The 21,566-nt window shown below is 39.6% G+C and overlaps 1 protein-coding gene across 2 annotated transcripts in view; it reads left to right on the top strand.

Moving 5' to 3' along the window:
- tbc1d22b (TBC1 domain family, member 22B) overlaps window positions 1-21,566 on the top strand; it is a 60,093-nt gene that overhangs the window by 15,453 nt on the left and 23,074 nt on the right. For both annotated transcript variants that reach the window (XM_017468916.3, XM_017468915.3), the window contains 4 exons: window positions 1,536-1,606; window positions 4,784-4,912; window positions 7,264-7,329; window positions 11,784-11,898. In XM_017468916.3, coding sequence (XP_017324405.1) covers window positions 1,536-1,606; window positions 4,784-4,912; window positions 7,264-7,329; window positions 11,784-11,898 — 381 coding nt within the window. The remainder of the gene's footprint in view (window positions 1-1,535; window positions 1,607-4,783; window positions 4,913-7,263; window positions 7,330-11,783; window positions 11,899-21,566) is intronic.

Genomic DNA, 21,566 nt, shown 5'->3' with positions numbered 1-21,566 from the left:
AATCGCAGATTTCCACGATGCACGTCATCGCATTTTTGTCAGGATGGATCGTTTCACCCCTAGCATACATACTGTAGATTATAGTGTAGTATGTATTTAAGTAATATTGCATTGTCTGTATCTACTTTCCTACTCAGTGGTTTATGTACTGTATGTAGCAATACTATACAAGAATTCCACTTGTTTTAGTATAAACTGTCTGTGTTCTTATTATAGTGTTTGAGTATGGCAAATTTAAATGTCCATCTTAAGTAAAGTGTTGCGAATTAGAAATCAATGAAAGCCAAATGATGTGTGTTTTGGATCAGTGTTCATATCAGTGGTTTGGAATTGATCTCTGTATTGGTATTGGGAAAACATAAAGTGGTCACTTTATATGTCACTTACATTGAAATATATAAGCATGAAATTTCAGAGAGTTTTGATTAAATTTCTATAACAGCAGCTCAGACAGTAGTTACACCTGTAATTCAAAGCGCAGGTTGATAGTAATGCACTAATCCTAACATGCCATCATTTCTATTGTAACAACTCGCATAGATACTTTTATGGCGGACGCTCCACATAAACGATTTAGAATATGTCTGTAGTTGTTGATCTGCTGAACGTTTCTGTAAGGAGATGTTTATTTAGGCTTCATGGATGGAGTCTCCAGTGTCCGTGTTATGTAACAGGTAAAGCTGTAATACTTTTTGTTTTTTTCTAAAAGCAGGCAACAACATTACGGCTCATGAAGCAATATCGTATGATGCTTCGCTATATAAATCGCAGCACATGCAACAGGGCTAGAAAAAGAAAAGAAAAGAAAGTACACTTTTTGGAGCTTCTTCCATGCGGTGTTTTTTTTTTTTTGTTTTGTTTTGTTTGTTTGTCTTTTTGTTTTTTCCCCATAACCAGCTCCAAGTCCATTTGGCTGTTTAGAGATGCTCACACAATCACATGCTCAATGTTTCATTTCCAACACAATGTTCAAGATGTCAGTCTTGACAATAACGATAACAACGCTTCACCAGGTACCGCATCACACTTCCTGTTCGCAATATGTTGCCTTCAGCACTCCTCCACAGTCAGAGCAAGCCATCTGTAAATAAGTGGATGTAAGCCCATTTATCCATCCTGCTTTCTTTCTCCAGCCTCGCCTCTAGCAGCACTTTTAACCCGCACAGATGAATTTTTGATTGCTTTCTTAATAGTCGACAGGAGGATAATTCTTTTTTTAAAATCCACGCGAGGTTATGAGATATCACTATAGATCAGGCTAGGCAATGCAAGGTGTGACTGCGTAAAAGTAATTGTTTATTGACAATGAAATAAAAAGAGGGATGATGTACATTACCAAGGTTGTAATCTCGGGGAAAACGCCCGAGTGGCTCGTTTTGTTTGGATCATGGCGCAAATATTTTAATTACGCCCGATCGAATGGGCGATGCTATATGCTAAATATTGATCTCTTGCATACTCTTGCTGACCAGAAAGATCTGCCTGTAGTTTATAACGCATATGCTTTATTGATTTAACGTTGTGTGTCTGGACAGAGGACTTACGGAAGCACAGCTGGTCAGGGATCCCGAGAGAAATGCGCCCCATCACTTGGAGACTTCTATCAGTGAGTATACTATATCACTTTTTGAAGGTTTGCTTAGGCTTGGTTAGATTTCTATCATAACTTAAAGTTGTATTTGATGTTGGTTTTAATTTTCTAAAACAGCAGCTCTGACAGTAGTTCTGGCTACACAGGTTTATATTAATGCGCTCGTTTTAATACGTTATCATTTCTATGGTAACGGCAAATTCACAGGGACTCGTATACTTGTATATATTAAGTAATCAATATTTAACGACGAGGAATGCATAATCATTGATATGGAATTGTTGATATGTCACCATAAATGGTTCAAATGATGTCATTTTTTAGTTAGTTCATCTAATGTAATCATTAATTCCTCTTCTACCAGAGAAATTTACTAAACACTTCACAAAGGACATGCTGTTATAGGGAAATGATCAACTGCAGGGGGGTAACAGTAACACTTCTCCTAAGCACATTTATTTATCAATTGTTTTGTAAAGTTGTGTGTAAATGATTATAAGCCAAACCAAACTAAAAATCCCGGCCAGATTTACTAAAGTTTTTCAAAAGTACAAGGAATGTCCCCCGACACAGTCCGTTTGCATTTAGCGACGCCCACAAAACTCCATAGAAGGTCAAGTGCACAGACGGCTGGAAACACAAAATGACAGCGAAAGAAAAGTGGAAGTTATTTTGACTCACTTCTATGCCAAAAAAAAAAAAAAAAACAGTGAGCAGTGTAACGGTGCACCTGAAAAGGTCAAAGTTCGAAAAGACAAACGACTGAAAAGGTGAATTAAACAAAGACAAAAACAAAGGAGATCTACAATCAACAATGAAGAAAATATCTACAATCAACAATGAAGAAAATATCTACACTAGACCCAGGAGATCATAGATCACCAAGCACGTCACACATAGATACTGCTATTTTAAAATAGCAGCGGAAGCGGTTTATAAGCCAGCATTTATCCTCCAATAAAAATCACACCGGTCTTTACAAATCCTTTCCCTCATAAGCATGACTTTAATCCTCCATCAGCTGGGGCATTTGTTTACATATTACGGCTATGCGTAGAGAGACCGGCCCGCCCTCTGTTTCTATGGCATTATTTCTATGGTCATAATTGAATAGATAGTTTTATTCGTCTTCATATTATTTGGTTTATGTTGTTAATTAATGCCAATTTTATAATATGACTGGTTTTCACTAAATGTTCTCAATGGTATTCTAAGGCCCTGACCTAGTGAAGTAGCCTGAGGATGTGTTTTTGATAAAGACTCCAAAGCACTTTGGTAAGTCTCGAGTTAAGGGCATCTGCTGAATGCTGTAAAAGTAAATTAATAAGCAATTTAAACTTGACAGTTTATTCCATATATTAAAGTGCAGTAATTCCTGGACTTGAAGTCAATCAAGTCGAGGTTTACATTAGTTAGTCTTCGAACGCGAGTAGGATATGAACGTGTTTCGAAATGACAGGATTTTCATGAATACAACATTTCTTGTGTAAATGCTCCTACGGACGATTGAGGGATAAATCCGTTCGTATCCAGCTTGATAAGTGAGACCCGTTGTTGGGTAAATGGATGGCATACTAGCCTATTACACCCCATGAACAAACTGGCTTCATGAAAGCGCACACAGCTCGGATGGTTGTGTGGGAAGGCTGATCTACAGGTTGGACTTAACACATCTGTAGTTTGCTCACGCGGTCCATAACACAGAGTTCCACAGAATGGATTAAACGCCCTTAAAACCCGCTGTGCTTCACAGAGCATTTGCAAACAGATTAGAGACAGAAGCGTATACACAGCGAGTGAGGATTTTAACTACACACAACATTTTCATGGCAGGTTTTTTTTTTTCTTCTTTTTTTCTCTGTGCTGTACATGCACAGGAGGACTTGTGTTTACACAAAGCACTCACCCCAATCATTTGCATTCTATTTGCGTTTACGTTGGCATTTAATAGCTGTTGACAGAATGAACAAGGATGCAAATGAGTTGTGAACGCGAGCAATCATCTCTCTCTCTCACACACACACACACACACACACACACATACACACGCACACACACTCGAAGCTTCAGACAAGCGCTGATTGAGTGCTCGCTAAGTGATTCTGAATCATAGTTATTATTTGACCATCCAGCATGTGGTAACACTGTGGTTGTGTTAGTTCCTGCGAGAAAATAAGTGTGGAGGAGATGAAGAATAAGAAAGGTGGGCCAGTTTTTTTTGTGAGCAGAAAACAATTGGGAAAATACGGCACAAGATCATAGCATTGGTGTGTGGATGTAGAAAATACAGCTGTGGGACAAATTAAAGGATAAAATGGTGGTTTGGTTATGCTGTGGGGGGGCATTTACTTATTTTTCTGGCATGCTTTGGCATCCACTGGTCTGCTAATAGAGAACCATCTCTGCAAATCAATAGCAATTTCTTCTGATTGATGATCTTTATTCTGTGATGAAACACTTCTATCCTAATGGGTGTGGTCTCTTCCAGGATGACTCCGCCCCCATCCACAGTGCATGAAGGCTCACTGAATGGTTTGATGAGGATGAAAATGATGTAAAGCCTTTACCTGTTAGGGCCTCCACACTCAGTGCATCTCAACTGAACACGTATGGGAGATTTCAGAGTGATGTTAGTAAGCACTGTCTACCACCACCACCATCAAAACATTCCCACAGACTTGCCAAGGCACCTTGAAGCTGTTCTCATGGCTCTTGGTGGTCCAACACCTTACTAAAACACTTGTTAGTTTTTCCTTTAGGGTGACATCCGTCTGTATGCGTTCAGTTATTTTTTTTTCTGTAAACCTGGATTAAATCAGCATCATTGTACAAAATTCAGCTTCTCTTATTTCCTTTAAAAATGACAGTGGTGGAGGAGAGCGCTGTCTAACACGATACTCCAAAAGCATATGATCAAAACATTCGATGAGCCCTTGTGTCCTGTGTTTGGGGGCGGGGTCATCTTGGAAGACACCACTCCCATCCGGATAGAAATGTTTCACCTTAGGATAATCCTAATGATATACAAAATGGGCATAACTGTTTTGAAAAGTGCTGGGGACAAGAATGATGGCAACGCCAGAAGACATCCTGCGTCTTCTCATCTCATACCCGTCTCATGCTCTCCTTCTCTCTCTCTCTCTCTCTCTCTCTCTCTCTCTCTCTCTCTCTCTCTCTCTCTCTCTCTTTCAGGGCTACCTGCCGGCTAATATGGAACGTAGGGAGCTGGTTCTCCAAAGGAAGCGAGAGGAGTATTTTGGCTTCATCGAGCAGTATTACCACTCCAGAACAGACGAGCACCACAGAGACACCTACCGACAGGTAACATCCAGCATACTCCCTGACTATTTAGAGCTCACTTTCCACATAACATTTTTAATACTGCATTTGTCTTGGGACACTTAAGGTAGCTCTCACAGATTTTGTTACGTTCATAATCCACCATTAAGCATATTAGCTTAATTAAAGAGAAACCTAAGCTTCTAGATGAACGTGTTTTTAATTAGACGTCGACCGATTCAAGAAAGCACTAGCCTTTGGGAAAAACATGAGTGTAGCTAGCTAGTAGACCGCTTTATTCTGGTTTATTTATCATGGTGGGTCCTGGGGACAAGGCAGGAATACACTCTGAATGAGACAGCATAACTTCCAAATGCATAACATGTATTATGCATTTTAAAAACAGACAAAAAAACGCCATGACGGCCATTTTGTTTTTCAAACCAGTCACAATTTTCGATTATTGTCCCTTGTTGTTGTTGTTGTTGTAAATCATGTTCTTATTGGTTTAAATTGACATTTTGTATAATATTTTATACAGAATTTTTTTTATACAAGCTGTTAAGAGCCTGCTCAAGAGCTAAGTTATTATTTCAAATCCCAAGACTACCAGAGAACCACAACCTATGGGTATACAGAGCAGTGGAGTATAATTTTTTGGCTTGGCATTAGCACAATCTTTTTAGTATTTCAGATATTTGTGCTAGTATCTGTATTTAGATTAGAACTAAAGTGGGCGTGGCCTATAACAGTTTTTTTTTTTTCTGGACTGTTTATTTAATACCACTAATGTAGTTATTATTTTTGTTTGTGCCTGCTTCTAACAAACTTGGTTGGTTCTCTTTCCCAAAGTATAAACAAGCTAGTCACCTCACCAGACAGTTATAAAGGATTCGTATCTGACCACTAGCTCATGTCTCACGCCTGGGTTCAATTCAATTCAGTTTTATTTATATAGCACTTTTAACAGTGGACATTGTCACAAAAGCAACTTTACAGAAATGACTTTTTTTTTTTTTTGTTGCCACGTGAACCTTTTTTTTGGCAAGCTTTCTGAAAGGGAGAAAAAAAAAAAAACCAAGTAGTATTTGTATCCGTTTAGAACACATTATCTGTTCATTCCGAATAATGTATTCGTATTCGGTTACATCCTAATGGACACTGAATAGCAGGCACGACATTTTCTCCCCGCATGACCTTAAGATAGCTTCATATTTACCTCAGCGGGTGTGAATGGCCAGAACTTCAAATAACAGGCGAACAAGGTCGTGGAAAATGAGCGCACTACTCGCTGTGTGTGGCTCCCCGTACAAAGTCTCACTTAATAACCGGAGCTTATATAGCATGCGTTATTAATGGGGGAGGCCGAAATCGATAAGCTTATAGGTTATAAAAGTCGGGTTAATGGTGCAGAACTGAGACTTGGCAGCCATGTACTTGATTCTTTTCTTTCTGTTCCATCGTTCTGCGGGATGGAGCTGCCCTCAGCCCGGAGCACTTCATTTCCCTCAGCGCGGCACAAATGGGAAGCAGACCTTTAGGGCTGTTTATGAGGTTGTACTGAGTGGTCTGAATGGCCCCTGGCCGTCTGCAAGACTCTAAATGACCTTTTAGTGTTGACATCGGCTCAACGGCGGGAGCGCTGCCATCGACACGAATACAGATGCGGTGCACTCCGCTGGCCTCTCTCTGACCTGACCATATGCAGCCATTTCATTTCCAGTCCTGCTTGGTGCAATTCGCCAAAATGTCTCATTATATACAAAAACAACGGCTAATGTCTTCTTTGTGCTTACATGTTTGATCCAATTTCTCAGCTGCAGATTACTGCATTTGTAATCTTTTCAGTAACGCCAGAAGACGATATAAGGCAACAGCACAACAATAACAGTTAGAAAACAGAAAACTGGAAAAACGGTTAAGAGACGGGGAGGGTCGGATGTGCGTGTTTGAGGAAATGGGATACAAGCGAGTGGTTTATTTCTAATCCATTTTGGAGTTATGTTTGTTTTCATGGCCTATGGATCTCTCTGAGTGGGCTCGGCTCGTTATGAAGTCCGTTCGATACTGCGTTGTCGAGCTTGATTGATTTCCCGAGCTTACTGTAAGAGCTAAGGCATGAAACTCTATTTAGCTCATTCTGGCTTTTATTGATTCACCCTGAGTTTTGCCATGAATGCCCATGTTTTTAGACACACTGAATTATGTGTGTGTGTGTGTGTGTGTGTGTGTGTGTCTCTGTGTGTCTCTGTGTGTCTCTGTGTGTCTCTGTGTGTCTCTGTGTGTCTCTGTGTGTCTCTGTGTGTCTCTGTGTGTCTCTGTGTGTCTCTGTGTGTGTGTGTGTGTGTGTGTGTGTGTGTGTGTGGTGTTTTTTTTTTTTTCTTCTTCTCCAGATTCACATTGATATCCCTAGGACGAATCCGCTGATTCCATTATTCCAGCAGCCGCTGGTACAGGAGGTGAGTCCTGTCCTCTTTTCTCCATTTGTCCTTACAGTCATCCCTTCTTTTCTGTAAACACTGTCTGTACAGACAAAACAACACTTAGATTTAGTCTCTCTTTTATTTACACAAACATGCAGAAGTTAAGAGCTCTCCAGTTCCTCTAACATGACAATCTACATTTTCTCTGTTTAACTTTAAGAGGAAAAAAGGAGGAGAATAAGGGAATAATTGTTTTTACCTGCTTTATTATAAGTGATCAGGAGCTAGCTTCTTTCACTTCTTTATAAATGCAACTATAAATTGATTAAAAGTATGACGTGCCATTCATTAATTGTAACAGTCAGTCCGTACAGGTTTTTTTTGTTTGTTTGTTTTTTTGTGATTGTTTCAGCCAAAAATGTTCATGCTTTTTTTCAAAAAATTTGTGATGCCATTTGCTGAGTTTTCTGTGCTGTTTTTTTGCGTAAAAGTACTTGAATTGGCGAAATATTGCGCAGTCTTTCGCAGTCAGTACGTTTACATGGACAACAATAATCCAATATTAACCCGATTAAGACGATACTCTGATTAAGAAACTAGCATGTAAACAGCGATTATTGATGACTTTAATCCAACTAAAGTCATACTTGAATGAATGAATGAATGAATGAATGAATGAATGCCTTTTATTGTCACTATACATATGTACAATGAAATTAAGAGCCACTCCTTTTTGTTCCGTGCAAACATATACATTCAATACACAAGAAGAATAAACAGATAATACACAGATAAATAAACAAGATAAATAAACAAAATAAATAAACAAGATATACAATATATGCAAGATAGATATTGGGGTGGATGGGGGAGGTACTATGAAATGCACAGTTTTGAGACACTATATACATATGCTGTGGACTCAGTACATGTATTTGTTTATCATGGTAATAGCAAGTAAACGCAAATGAAATTAAGACGTGTGGAGTATTCCTCCACATTATGGACGTGTATTACAGACATGTACACACCTTAATCACACTATCAACGTCGTGTGGGAGTTTTCACCGCATTTTGCGACAGGACACGTACACACACGGCAGCGCTCAACCGTTTGACGGCAAACAAGAGAGCACGGCTGCGTCCCAAACCGCGTACTTATCTCCTATATAGTAGGAGAAATACATGTATTTCGGCTAATATATAGTAGGTAAGTACGCGGTTTGGGACGCACCCCACGGCTTCAAGCGGTCGTCTATATGCACGTACAGCATGACAAATAATTAACTGCACTTGAAGCGTTCGTAAAATTAAAAATGAAACACCCAAAACTGTATACGGTACCATTACGAAGACAGACTATATGTCGATAAGTGAAGTTCTGTTGGGAATGTCGGACGGCATGGCGCGGTGACGTCACGTGTGACGTTAATCCATCTATGTTCTATAACATGTAAAACAGGAACATGAAAGGAGTATTTTAAAAGCGACTCATGTAAACACCTTAATCACAATATTATCTTACTCAGAGTAAGCTCAGTAATTAGATTACTGCTGTCGTACTGCATACGATGTCATGTGATGATATTTTCCTGACGTCCCTATCAGCAATACAGTAAAACATAGTCCTGGTTAATTCACAACTACATCAGTAATACATAACCACAAATTCTTCCCTGATCTTCAAGAGGCCAAATTTGTGTAATTTAGAGCGTCATTTACAAATTGCTCTAATTGAAGTCTGTGTTAAAGAAATATACATTTCTTTATCAGTTTTCACTGGCATTACAGCAACAGTTCTTAGGCTTCTTTTATATTATTATTATATTTTTGTGTGTGTGAAACCAGCAGAGGGATAATAGGCTGAAAATCATCTGGAGTATTTGTTTATAAGCCAACACTTGGCTTCTTATCCCAGTGTAGAACCTTATGCTGACCTAGCACTGCTCAAATAACACATCACAAATCCCATTACTGGATTTATCTTCTAGTGTTATCCTGTATGAAGGTCATCATATGGCGTTTCATTGCTGTACAATGTTATCTTCAATAGAAGCAGTCTGGATTCCTTATTCGTAAGCCAAAATGTGGAATTTCCAGTAGCTGCCTAAACAACACTTTGAGGAAAGACTTAAAGTTTGACGTTTTAAAGCTGGAATATTTAGTGTAAAATTGTGCACAGTCAACAAAAGTGCAAAAAAAAAAAAAGTGTATCAAGAAGAAGAAAAAAAAGAATCCCAAATGGGTTGTTTAATGGGTGACGTGAAAATTTGTGAAATTTGTAGAACATTGGCTTGAAATTGTTGAAACGCTATCATGCTAAATATTATTTCTTGTTAGCGACACAAACTTTTTATGAGCATCTCAACTGACAACATTCAGTCTTGGAAACTAAGATCCGAATTATCTTCTGTTTATTTCACAATGGACTTGAGTTGTACAGTTTGTGCTGAAGAAAGAGCTGAGTAGAGACGAGCGGATTTGGACACTATATGCTGATTCAGGATCTTTACATAATTGCCGGAGAACTTTTCTTATTATTTATGAATTTTTGGTTGAAAGAGAACGTCCTTTCAGCTCGTCACTGATAATATCGCCTTCCTAGATAGGTGCTCAAATTAAGGTGCATTTCGTTGGAGGTCAGGAATGGATTTCCCACAATTCTGTGCTTCAGTACTTATAAAAGACAGAGTTATTCACTTGTTCACTCACTCACTCACTCACTCACTGTCTTGTTCACATACTCACACGTTCCCTCACTCATTCACTTACTTGTTCAACTTGGTCACTAACTCACTCACTCACTCACTCACTCACTCGTTCACGCATTCATTCACTCTCGTGCACATTCTCACGTTTCCTCACTCATTCAATTACTTGTTCAACTCGGTCACTCACTCGTTCACATTCTCATTCGCATACTTACATTTAATTATTCACTAGCACACTTGTTCACTCACTCACTCATTCATTCACTAACTTGTTCACTCTCGTTCACGTACTTACACGTTTACTCACTCACTCATTCCCTTACTCATTCACTCTCTTGTTCACATACCCACTGACTCACTCACTCATTCACTCGCCTGTTCACATACTCACACATTTACTCACTCATTCACTCTCTTGTTCACATACCCACTCACTCACTCACTCATTCACTCTCTTGTTCACATACACATTTACTCACTCATTCACTCTCTTGTTCACATACTCTCACATTTACTCACTCACTCATTCACTCTCTTGTTCACATACTCTCACATTTACTCACTCACTCATTCACTCTCTTGTTCACATACACATTTACTCACTCATTCACTCTTGTTCACATACTCACTCACTCACTCTCTTGTTCACATACTCTCACATTTACTCACTCACTCGTTCACTCTCTTGCTCACACATTCATTCATTCACTCACTCGTTCACACTCCTTCACATACTCACACATTACCGCACTAGTTGAGCAAAAAATAAAACAAACATTTTGCCATATTGTATCCAAAATGCCACTTACGTAATATTAATTTCGTGTTTATAGAAGTGTTGCACAAAAGCGATATTCCTCTCGCATTCAAGCCCCTTGGGCTTGCGCCTGTGGCCGAATCACAGCTGTGCCGAGAAATCTCACTCTTATAGTATAAGTATATCTTGCTCATACAATATTGCTATCCATACAATATCATTCAGTGAGAAGTAGGACGCTACAATATGGGTGCACGATAAATAATGAAATGTATGGTAAATAGGGACTGAATTTATACATGTCATATGTTGTCAGTTTGTGGAAATGAAACTGAACATTTGTCCTGCTTCATGTTGCATAGTTCACTCCGTTGTTTTGTATATAGATTTTTATGCACCATCCTTGCTGGCTGTTGTAGGTCACACCCTGTGGATGTATAGCAGTGCTTCTAGTCTGGATATGTCTAATGTTGTGCTAAATCTGGAGATATTCAGTATAATCCTATATTTCTGAAGTTCTGAAAGGACGTAACAGGTTTAGTCGGTTTATTTAGAGTGCAGGTTATCATGATTGGGTTTACTGTTGTGCAGTGCTGAATAGGTAACAACAGGGGGTGCTATGGCTGTGTCGTGACATTTCAAACCATAGTGACTTCAATCCAGTCAGAAACACACGTTCTGTTGAAACTAACGAACATGGTATTAAAAAAAAAAAAAAAAACAGCATTCACTTTTTATAAATACTCTCACTGGGTTTCATATATATGAATTGAATATGATGCATGTATATCATATATATTCATGATACATCTGCTACCAGTTTTGCAATTTCTTTCTTTAGGAATTAGTTAGAACTGCTTTTCATTCACTTATCACATGTATCCTAAGTGAAACTGCATTCTGAATCACTTACACCGAGTATACATTCTTTATACTTTTTCTTCCAGAAACCTTTGGGGATGTTAACCTTTTGCACTTAGAAATATAAGTATATAAAATAAATATTTTTTTCTGTGTGGCAGGTCTTTGAGAGGATTCTGTTTATCTGGGCGATCCGACATCCTGCCAGCGGCTATGTGCAGGGCATCAATGACCTCGTCACACCCTTCTTCGTCGTCTTCCTGTCTGAGTTTGTGGGTAAGTCTAGTACTCTGAAAGGGGTGTGTGCGTGTGTGGAGCAAAACAAGTTATGAAGCAGACAAAACACACCAGCAAAAAAGACGGTACAACAGTGACTTCAATCATTTTTCATTTTGGTGTTTACCAATACATTTCAGTACGGGAGGGATTATCAGACAGCTGTTATATAAATAGATAACCATGATAACGGCATAAATCGCTGACATCCAATCAGCTACCTGTTGCTATGCAGTTTAACATCCCAGGGTGACACCATTGCTCCGTCCTTCACATTTTTTCTAAGATCACGCTACATGTTTTTTTTATTTCTTTATATATACGTGTGTGTGTGTGTGTGTATGTATATATATATATATATATATATATATATATATATATATATATATATATATATATATATATATATATATGTATATATATGTATATGTATATATATATATGTGTATATATATATGTATATGTATATATATATATGTATATGTATATATATATATATATATATGTATATTTATATATATATATATATATATATATATATATATATATATATATGTATATATATGTATATGTATATATGTATATGTATATATGTATATGTATATATGTGTATGTGTGTGTGTATATATATATATATATATATATATATTTATTTATTTATTTATTTATTTATTTATATATATATATATATAGCATCTAGTTGCTCAGTGTTTAAGAAATGATTGTGTGATGTGATTAAAAGCAAGGATTGTAAACTAAATTATCATGATAATAAAAAAAAATACCATCATATGTGCCACACCTATTTTTGTTAGTGTTCCAAATCAGTCATTTTTGGCCAATAATAAAAATAATTTAAAAAAGACAATTAGCAATTTTTTAAATGAGTAAATTCCCTTCACTGTCCCTGCAGATATACAGATTTTCTTTCCTTCCCTGCACTACAAGACCTCTCAGTAATTAGGTTCCCTCGATAGGTTTTGTCAATACTGCTATTGTTATTGGGACGATTTATCTGGTTGTAACTTTACCGTTACAAAGGTGGGGGACGGGGGAGCAAAAACAAAGCAGCATTTATTATCATCACAGTCCAAATTTGCTCTTTTAGCAGCACTGTATTGTACTCCACACTATTAATTATATCTTTAGCCCTATCTGATGGGATTAGTGTCTCGGGATGACATTTTTACCTGTCTCCTAAGACATCTGTCTTATGTCTAGACCGCAGTTAAATTAAGTTTGGGTGGGTGAGGTTCTATTTTGTTGTTTTTCTTACAAACCGACATTTTTGCATTGCACATGATCGTGCTAACCCTAACCTTTTTCCAAAAAGAAAACCGTTTAGCTAAGAGCTTATCCTTTATACACTAACCAATTTGTAGCGATACTTTGTCAGAAAACTTTGTGTCATGCATTAGCCTTGTAAGGAATGTTAAAAACAACAGGGCATGTTGATTTAAGAAAAATACTCAACATGGGGTGGTGTGAAACGGTCTGATTCGGCTGTGGCTCAGGTGGTAGAGCGGGTTGTCCACTAATCGTAGGGTTGGCAGTTCGATTCCCGGCCCACGTGACTCCACATGCCGAAGTGACCTTGGACAAGACACTGAACCCCAAGTTGCTCCCGATGGCAGGTTAGCGCCTTGCATGGCAGCTCTGCTACCATTGGTGTCTGTGTGAATGGGTGAATGAGACACAGTGTAAAGCGCTTTGGATAAAAGCGCTATATAAGTGCACCATTTACCATTTTAAGTTAATGACCGTTACCACCGCAAAGTTGATTATATAAGTGTGTTATTCGCCTTGTAACGATGGTTACAGTTATTTATTGATTTAAAGAACAGCATCATACTTTTATCCATTTTCAGTTACTTTTAATGTGTTGAACATCAACAAAACAAGTCAGTTTCTGTTATCACTTATAACTGCTATGGACAGTTTTTCTCTCGTCAGCCTCGCCTTTTACTTTCTGTTGAAGTTAATACGATGAAAAATGCAGCTTGTCATGTTACTGACAAACCGCACAGCCCTCTGTCCTAAAGAATTTCCCATGTCTGAAGACTTAGAAGTTTATATCTGAATACGACTCAATAAATAAGTAAAAAAAAAATCACAAAAATACTCTATCATGGATATCAAACAATTGCAAATACAACACAGGTTTATTAAAAAAAAAAACTTTGTTAAATATAGGTGTGTAGCAATTATTGACTCCCTTTTAGTCAATACTTTGTGCTACCTTCCTTTTCCAAAATAACAGCTCTGAGTCTTCTCCTATAATGCCTGATGAGGTTGGAAAATACATGGCAAGGGATCTGAGACCGTTCCTCCCTCTATACAGAATCTCTCCAGATGCTTGAAATTTCGAGGTCCACGCTAGTGGACTCTCCCTCTATAGTTCACCCCACAGGTTTTCTATGGGTTTCAAGTCAGGGGACTAGGATGGCCAGTAAACCATTTTTTTGTGTTGATTCTGATATCCATGAGAGCAGAGTATTTTTGTGAAGTTTTTGAACAAAAGATCAAAAGGGTCAACAATACAGAACATTTTTCACAGCCTTCTTTGCTCATATTTACCAAGGGTGCCAATATTAGTGGAGGGCACTGTGTGTATGTATGTATGTATTGCTCCTGGTTTTACACATTTAAAACCGGTTCTTGTTTGTGATTGGTTTCTGGGTGCATTGCTATACGCATCACACTTTGTGATGCTCAAGTGCTCAGGATGTACAATAGTACTTCACGACTTCACACCCAGTCCTTCAGAGATGCAGAAGAGTTCCCCCAGCTAATTATCTAATTATCAAGCACTTTGTGAATTAAATTAACTGTCTTGGACTTGTGAAAGCACTAACCTGTGCTGTGCTGTGGCCAGAACTCAGAGTAAAAATGCTGTCCAATAGATGTGTGCTTTTGCGAGTTACCTAGTCTACCATATGATTTTCACCGTACTGTATTTGCATACAGGTTGTGCTTCCATCCAAATGGTTGATATACACCGATCAACCATCGCATTAAAACCACTGACAGGTGAAGTGAATAACATTGATTATCTCGTTACACTGGCACCTGTCAAGGGGTGGGATATATTAGGCAGCAAATGAACAGTCAGTTCTCGAAGTTGATGTGATAGAATGAGAAAAAATGGGTAAATGTAAGGATCTGAGCGACTTTGACAAGGGTCAAACTGTGATGGCTAGACGCCTGGGTCAGAGCATCTCCCAAACAGCAGGTCCTGTTGGGTGTTCCCGGTATGCAGTGGTTAGTACTTACCAAAATGTGATGCTCTGGGCAACATTCTGTTTGGAAACCTTGGGTCCTGGCATTCATGTGGATGTTACTTTGACACGTAAAACCTACCTAAACATTGCTGCAGTCCAGGTACACCCCTTCATTCCCTAATGGTAGTGGTCTGTTTAAGCGGGATAATACACCCAGCCTCACTGCAAAAATTGTTCAGGAATGGTTTGATGAACCTAAGTAATTTTAAGGATTATTTTAAAGCTGCAAGCAGCGATAAGCGGGCCCTCGCACCCTGGTGCACGTTGGGGCTGCTCTGCCAGGGGAAAGCCATTACATTTTTTTCTTTTATTTTGAGTTTATATAGTTGTTTTTGACATGTTTTCCTGCTGCCAACATGTGGCGCTATGACTATAACTGAACATTGGCATGTAAATAGCCTCAGGCCCGGATTCATATCAAATATGTGAAGTTTTGGTACAGATTGAACGTTGCTTGTTTGATTTATAACAACTTCCTATTTCGTATAGGAAATTTCCTATAGGGTGCTTTAGCATTTAGCATGTTGCTAGCATATTTACCACATGCTGGCATATTTTTATATGTTGATAGGAGTGCATCACAGTGTAAAACATGTCACTTCTTGTTGCCAGTAGGTGGCACTATGAATATAACTGAATGTTGGAATGTAGATGTCTTCAGGCCAGGACGTCTATCAAACTTTTGACGTCTGGAGCAGAATGGACATTGTCTGTTGGAATTATAACAACTTCCTGTTTCATGGCGAACCATCAAACTTTGTGAGATCGCCACGCCCATGCCGTGTAGCAAAAACTCAAAAGCTTTGCAATTCAGCATCGTCAAGGCCTTTCGATGAGACTGAACGAATATGACGTCAATCTGATGAAATCTCTAGGAGGAGTTCGTTAAAGTACGAGGCCTGGAAATGGCAAAATCTGAGCAGAAATTTAAGAAGGAATTCAAAATGGCTGACTTCCTGTTGAGTTTAGGGCATGGGTTCGAGAGATTTTTTGTACGTATTGGCATGTTACACATGTGAACGAAATTTGTACATGTAGGTGAAACGTAGTGCGAGGCGCACATTGTTGAATTTTGTAGGTGGTGCTATTGAGCCATTTTGCCACGTTCAATTCTGGAGCCCCAATCAAATGTTTCACCAGTTCTGATGCATGTGCGACGTTTCGTGAGTTTTCGGGTATATTTAGGCCCTCTAAAATGCGATTAATTTGATAAAAGAAGAAGAAGAAACGGAGCAGATCCAATAAAGCCTCACACCATCGGTGCTCGGGCCCTTATAATGATTCTATCTTTCAGCGTGTCACAGAAAAGGTTCTGCCTCATTAATTTAAGCTCAGTGGGAAATCTTAGTGGAAAATATGACTTAGGATTTTATTTTTGACAGGAAAGTTTTACTGTGTCATAAAATATAACAGCCTATCAGGATGCAGTGTGCAAATATGTATGCGATGCGCAGGCGTTTACTAGGGGAAGGGGACATAGGGTTGGGAATTTGAGCTCATGCTTGCAGAAGGAGGCAGATAGCGCTTTCCTCTTAGTGTGTTAAGGTCCTTTCACACTGAGCGCGACATGATAAAAAAACATGAAACGATTGCTCACCTTCCCCTGATTCGCGCTTGCACGATAGGTGGCGCTGACCGAGAATGGATTTTATGCCTTCACACTAGGTGGCGCAATCCACTATTCGGCTGATTGGCCTATCGTCTTTTACCATAGAGAAGAAGGATCACTTAAATGTTGGCGCGTAGCACCACAAGGTACACAAACTGTTAAGGATTACAGAGAAAGAAAGAAAATGGATTGCGCTGTGACTTTTATCAACAAGTTCTCTGTTTTCAGACACCAACGATAACAAGAACTCAACATCCATTCTCTTCTCTCTTCCAGAATACGTTCCTTCAGTGTTTACACTGGTTTTCAAAACAGCTTTCTGCACTATAGCGCCACCAATCTCGCCCTTTTGTGCAACAGCAGCAGCTCCGGCACGCGATCTAAAGCTCAAATCGAATTGGACGGGCCGTTTCATCGCGGAGCGACGCGGGGGGGGAGTCGAGATTCGATTCAAGAGCGTCATCGCGTCGTTTAATTGTGCTCAGCATGAAAGGCCCTTTAGACTGACCCATGGTGAGGCATGAGCAGCAGTGTGTCTTGGAGGAAGCACGTGATCGCCTTGACTCTCCCAGTTTGGTAGCTGATGTACAGTATGAGAGTGGAGAACTAACTGGTGGGTTTTATGTTTACATATTACATTCTTTACCTGGGGTCATTTAATTTTTTTTTTAAATGTGTGATTAAATCTTTTTTTCCCCATACACGCCGGTTAAAATGGGGCCACTTTAACAGTGCAGGTTTTGCATTAAACGGAAGCTAACATTATCTAAATGTTGAATTAGCATAAGCAGGGACCAAATGGGAAAAGGTCAGTTCAAACCACAGTGGCTGGAGAGCAGCCGATACTCAGCAGTGACTGACAGTTCTTACGTTGCCATAGCACAATTTTCTTCATATTTTATGAGATGTGTTTTTTTGTTTTATTTTCTTGCTGTGGAGTAAACACAAATAGAAAATGTTTACCCCATGTGACTTGGTTTGAAGTATTCTTATAGTTGTCGCCACTACGAATATTGTCGTGAAGTTCATTTGAAGTTATTTCAGCAAGTCTAAAATTGGTGCTGCTGAATAAGTATTAAATTGGTGCTGTGCCCCGGATATTGGCCCAGGATTCATTTGTTTATTAGGGCTAAAGAAATTCAATACATCATGCAGTATACTGCGGCCAGGTATCTGTACCTCATTTCCAGTAGATCTCGAGTGCATGTGTCTTGGTTGCGTAACCTGTCTATGGACTGAGATCTGTTCAGCCACCGAAGGGGATAATCGGAGCCTCGTCTGTCTCATTGCTATTCCCGGGCGCGCCGCAGACTTCCTCCCTCCCCTGCCTATTTATTTCCTTTCCTCTGCTGTGAAGGTTAATTACTTCTAGATAGTTAAGGATTACAGCAGAACAAAAAGGAGTGCATTGATCTCTTCCCGTGTGTGCCAAGCCTGCAATGTCACCAGTCCACACAGATCGGGACGTAGCCTGAGATTACCTGGAGCACTGATCGATTTCTGGTCATTTTCTTTCTTTCTCTCTCTTGCGCGCACACACACACACACACACACTCACTCGTTCTCTCAGATCTTTTTTTCTTCTTTTTTTCAAATCTCTTTCTCTCTCAGTTCTTCCTAAAACTCATTACTGAAAGGTAGGTTTTCCATCGTAATGCATCGCTCTACTCTGTTTGGGGCCTTTATGGTCCTGATTTGTGTGTGTATGTGTGTGAGTGCGCGCACGAGGCTGTAAGACTGAGCCAAACGCTCAGGTTGAATGAGCTTCATTGATCTTCAGGGTTTCCAAAGCGGGTGAGGCCACTCTAGGTGTGTGTGTGTGTGTGTGCGATCGGAGCACTCGGCCAATCGGAGCCCCTGATCACGCCGTGCTTAATCCCCACCCTGCTCTCTTTGTATCATTGTTCTTCTGAGGAACTCGGGGGCTGCATGGCTCAGTGACTTTCTAGGACTGCATGACTCGCTTCTGCCGTCCCTGAGAGCCTCCTTGGAGAGGACAGTGTCTATTGGTGTGTGTCGGTATCTCTGTATGTGTGTGTGCATGTGTGAGAAAGCAGCATCAGTTCTCCTGAGCTAGTTCAATAGTGGGAAGTAAAGTGTTTTTAAAAAGCCAGCAGGCTCAGGAGTCACAACGCCGTTTTGATTTAAAGTGTCCGTATCGATGAGCCATAGCATTGGAATTTGAGATACGGATCGGGAAGCTGTGTGTGTTTGAGAGAGAGAGTGTGTGAGGAATGGCGGAAAACGGAAATGCAATCCAAATCCAAACCATCTAGATGTGCAAAAAACTCTGTATGAGACAATAATTCGATATCTAGCAACTAAATTATGTAAGAAAATTTCATAAGATTGTAAGCTCAAATTCACAGCCTCGTTAACTCCAGATGTCTTTTAGTGCTGCTAATCATGCCTTTTTAAAAATAAATAAAAGCAAACAGATGATCTTGTAGTGGTGGCATGTTGCACAGTTAAACACTGCCCTGCATTTCAGATGAAAAGCTGCCTCATCATGAGCAGCCAACACTTTACACTGATCCAATTTGTTCGCTTGATATAAAAAAAACTCCTGCGGCAAGTCAGTGTGAAAATTTCAAATATAAATACAAGGGAGGAAAAAAAACAAAAAACACTTGCACTTGGGTCATGGAACATGGATAGGACAGTAATCAATGACGGTGCGGTCTGATGTTTTCTTTCCCATATGCCAGAGCAATTTGCCAACAATTTAGCAGACAATCAAAGAATGTAATGCTGTACTTTTATCAGTTTATAGTTGCATGTGAAACGTCCACACAACAAAGTAGTGCCTGCTATCCTTTACGTTATAGGAGCTTTACTGTAAATAGTCATTCCCTCACCAGCCTCTTTCTACTCTTTATTGAAGTTTGTAAGAACACCTTGTCAAGTTACTAAGAAACTGGAAAGCACCAGCTCTTCTGTCCTGAAGACTTTCCTGTAGTGGGAAACGTCCTGACACTGGAGACTCCTTCCATAAATGTTAAATAAACATCTCCTTAGTGAAAACTTTTCACTTTGTTAAATAACAACTTGATTTTAATCCATCTATTATTAAAATCAGAAACAATATATAACAGAACAAGTAAATTAATACAAACCTGATTTGCTGTGCAGCACAACTACTGTCTGAGCTGTAATTATAGAAAATTAATCAACAGCATCTGACCTTTGAGAATTGAACAGCTCTGTAATATAAAACATTGAGATCAGTTAAGATTTATCCCATGGGGGAAGACAACAACATTGCAGCATCCCACTCTAATAAAGCCATGCAAACAGTGATATTATTATATATCAACACTCTGCTCAGTCATTCAGCACCAAATTCTGAGTAGGAAACGCTAACAAAATTATAACTCGTCATGTTGCTCTATAAAATAAAACAACTCAAGCGTGCTCACACCACGGAAAAGAGTTCCTTAATGAACAAATAAGAACACACCACAGGAGGGTAAATCCCATCAGTCATTTCCACCAACCAGGATAATCATTATCATAAGAGGAAGTGCAGCTGTGTCTCTTCCTAGTACATATTTAAAATCCATTTCATAACGTAAGCATGTAGAAATATACACTGGGATTTAACTTGTATAATTTACCAGCTACTAATAGGCTATTTATTAAATCTCTCCAGCAAAAGCTGCTGGGAAGCCCAACCCCCTAGGCGTCACAAAAATGAATGTTGGGTTACAAGGTTAGGTAGGTTCTGAATAAGTCTGACAAGAGATTGGGCCCCCAGTGGTGGCAGAACTGCACGAATGCCCTCTATGCCATGGTTCTTAGAGTCTTGATCAAATGTATAATTTGGTGCAAAATCATCAGATTTCCAGATTAGCTTTTGGGTCTGAAATTTGCTTCTTTAGGTTAATATAGCTTCTTTTCCATCAAGGTTACACCCTGAGACAAGCTCCTCCTCTATGTAAATCTCAACTGTCCTCAGTCTCCCCTCATCAGACTGATGTCTCAAAACCTGTCCTCTCTAGTCGTCCGACAACCTGTCCTCTAGACCCTATCCCTTCTCACCTTCTTCAGTCCATCTCTCCCACGCTACTACCTGCACTCACACACATCTTTAACACATCCCTCTCCATCGGCACATTGTCTACCTCATTTAAGCAGGCCCGGGCTACCCCACTGCTTAAAAAAACAACAACATTTAACCCTGCTGCAGTTGACAACTACAGACCTGTCTCACTCCTCCCTTTTGTGTCCAAAACCCTTGAAAGAGCTGTTTTTAAACACCTCTCCACTTTTCTCACACAGAACATACTCCTGGACACCAAGTAGTCTGGCTTCAAAAGCAGTCACTCCACAGAGACTGCTCTGCTTTCTGTCACTGAAGCCTTACAACTAGCAAGATCAGCCTCAAGATCATCTGTCCTCATCCTACTCGACCTTTCCGCTGACTTTGACACTGTGAATAATCAGATCCTCCTGTCAAGTCTCTCCAGCCTAGGCATCAAAGGAACGGCTCTGCGCTGGGTGGAATCCTGTCTCTCAGACAGATCCTTCAAGGTATTGTGGAGGGGAGGGATTTCTGAAAGTCAGCAATTCACAACTGGGGTTCCCAAGAGATCAGTTCTGGGTCCACTGCTCTTTTCTCTTTTCTACATCTCTGGGGCCTGTGATTGAGTCTCATGGCTTCTCACATCACTGCTATGCTGATGACACCCAGCTCTATTTGTCCTTCCAGCCTGATGATCCATCTGTCTCAACATGCATCTCCTCCTGCCTGTCTGACATCTTAAACTGGATGAGGG

This window comes from Ictalurus punctatus, chromosome 5, assembly GCF_001660625.3.
Source record: "Ictalurus punctatus breed USDA103 chromosome 5, Coco_2.0, whole genome shotgun sequence".
Taxonomy (NCBI): Eukaryota; Metazoa; Chordata; class Actinopteri; order Siluriformes; family Ictaluridae; genus Ictalurus; species Ictalurus punctatus.
Note: the sequence above shows the minus strand (reverse complement) of the source record. Positions and strands in the feature narration are given on the sequence as shown.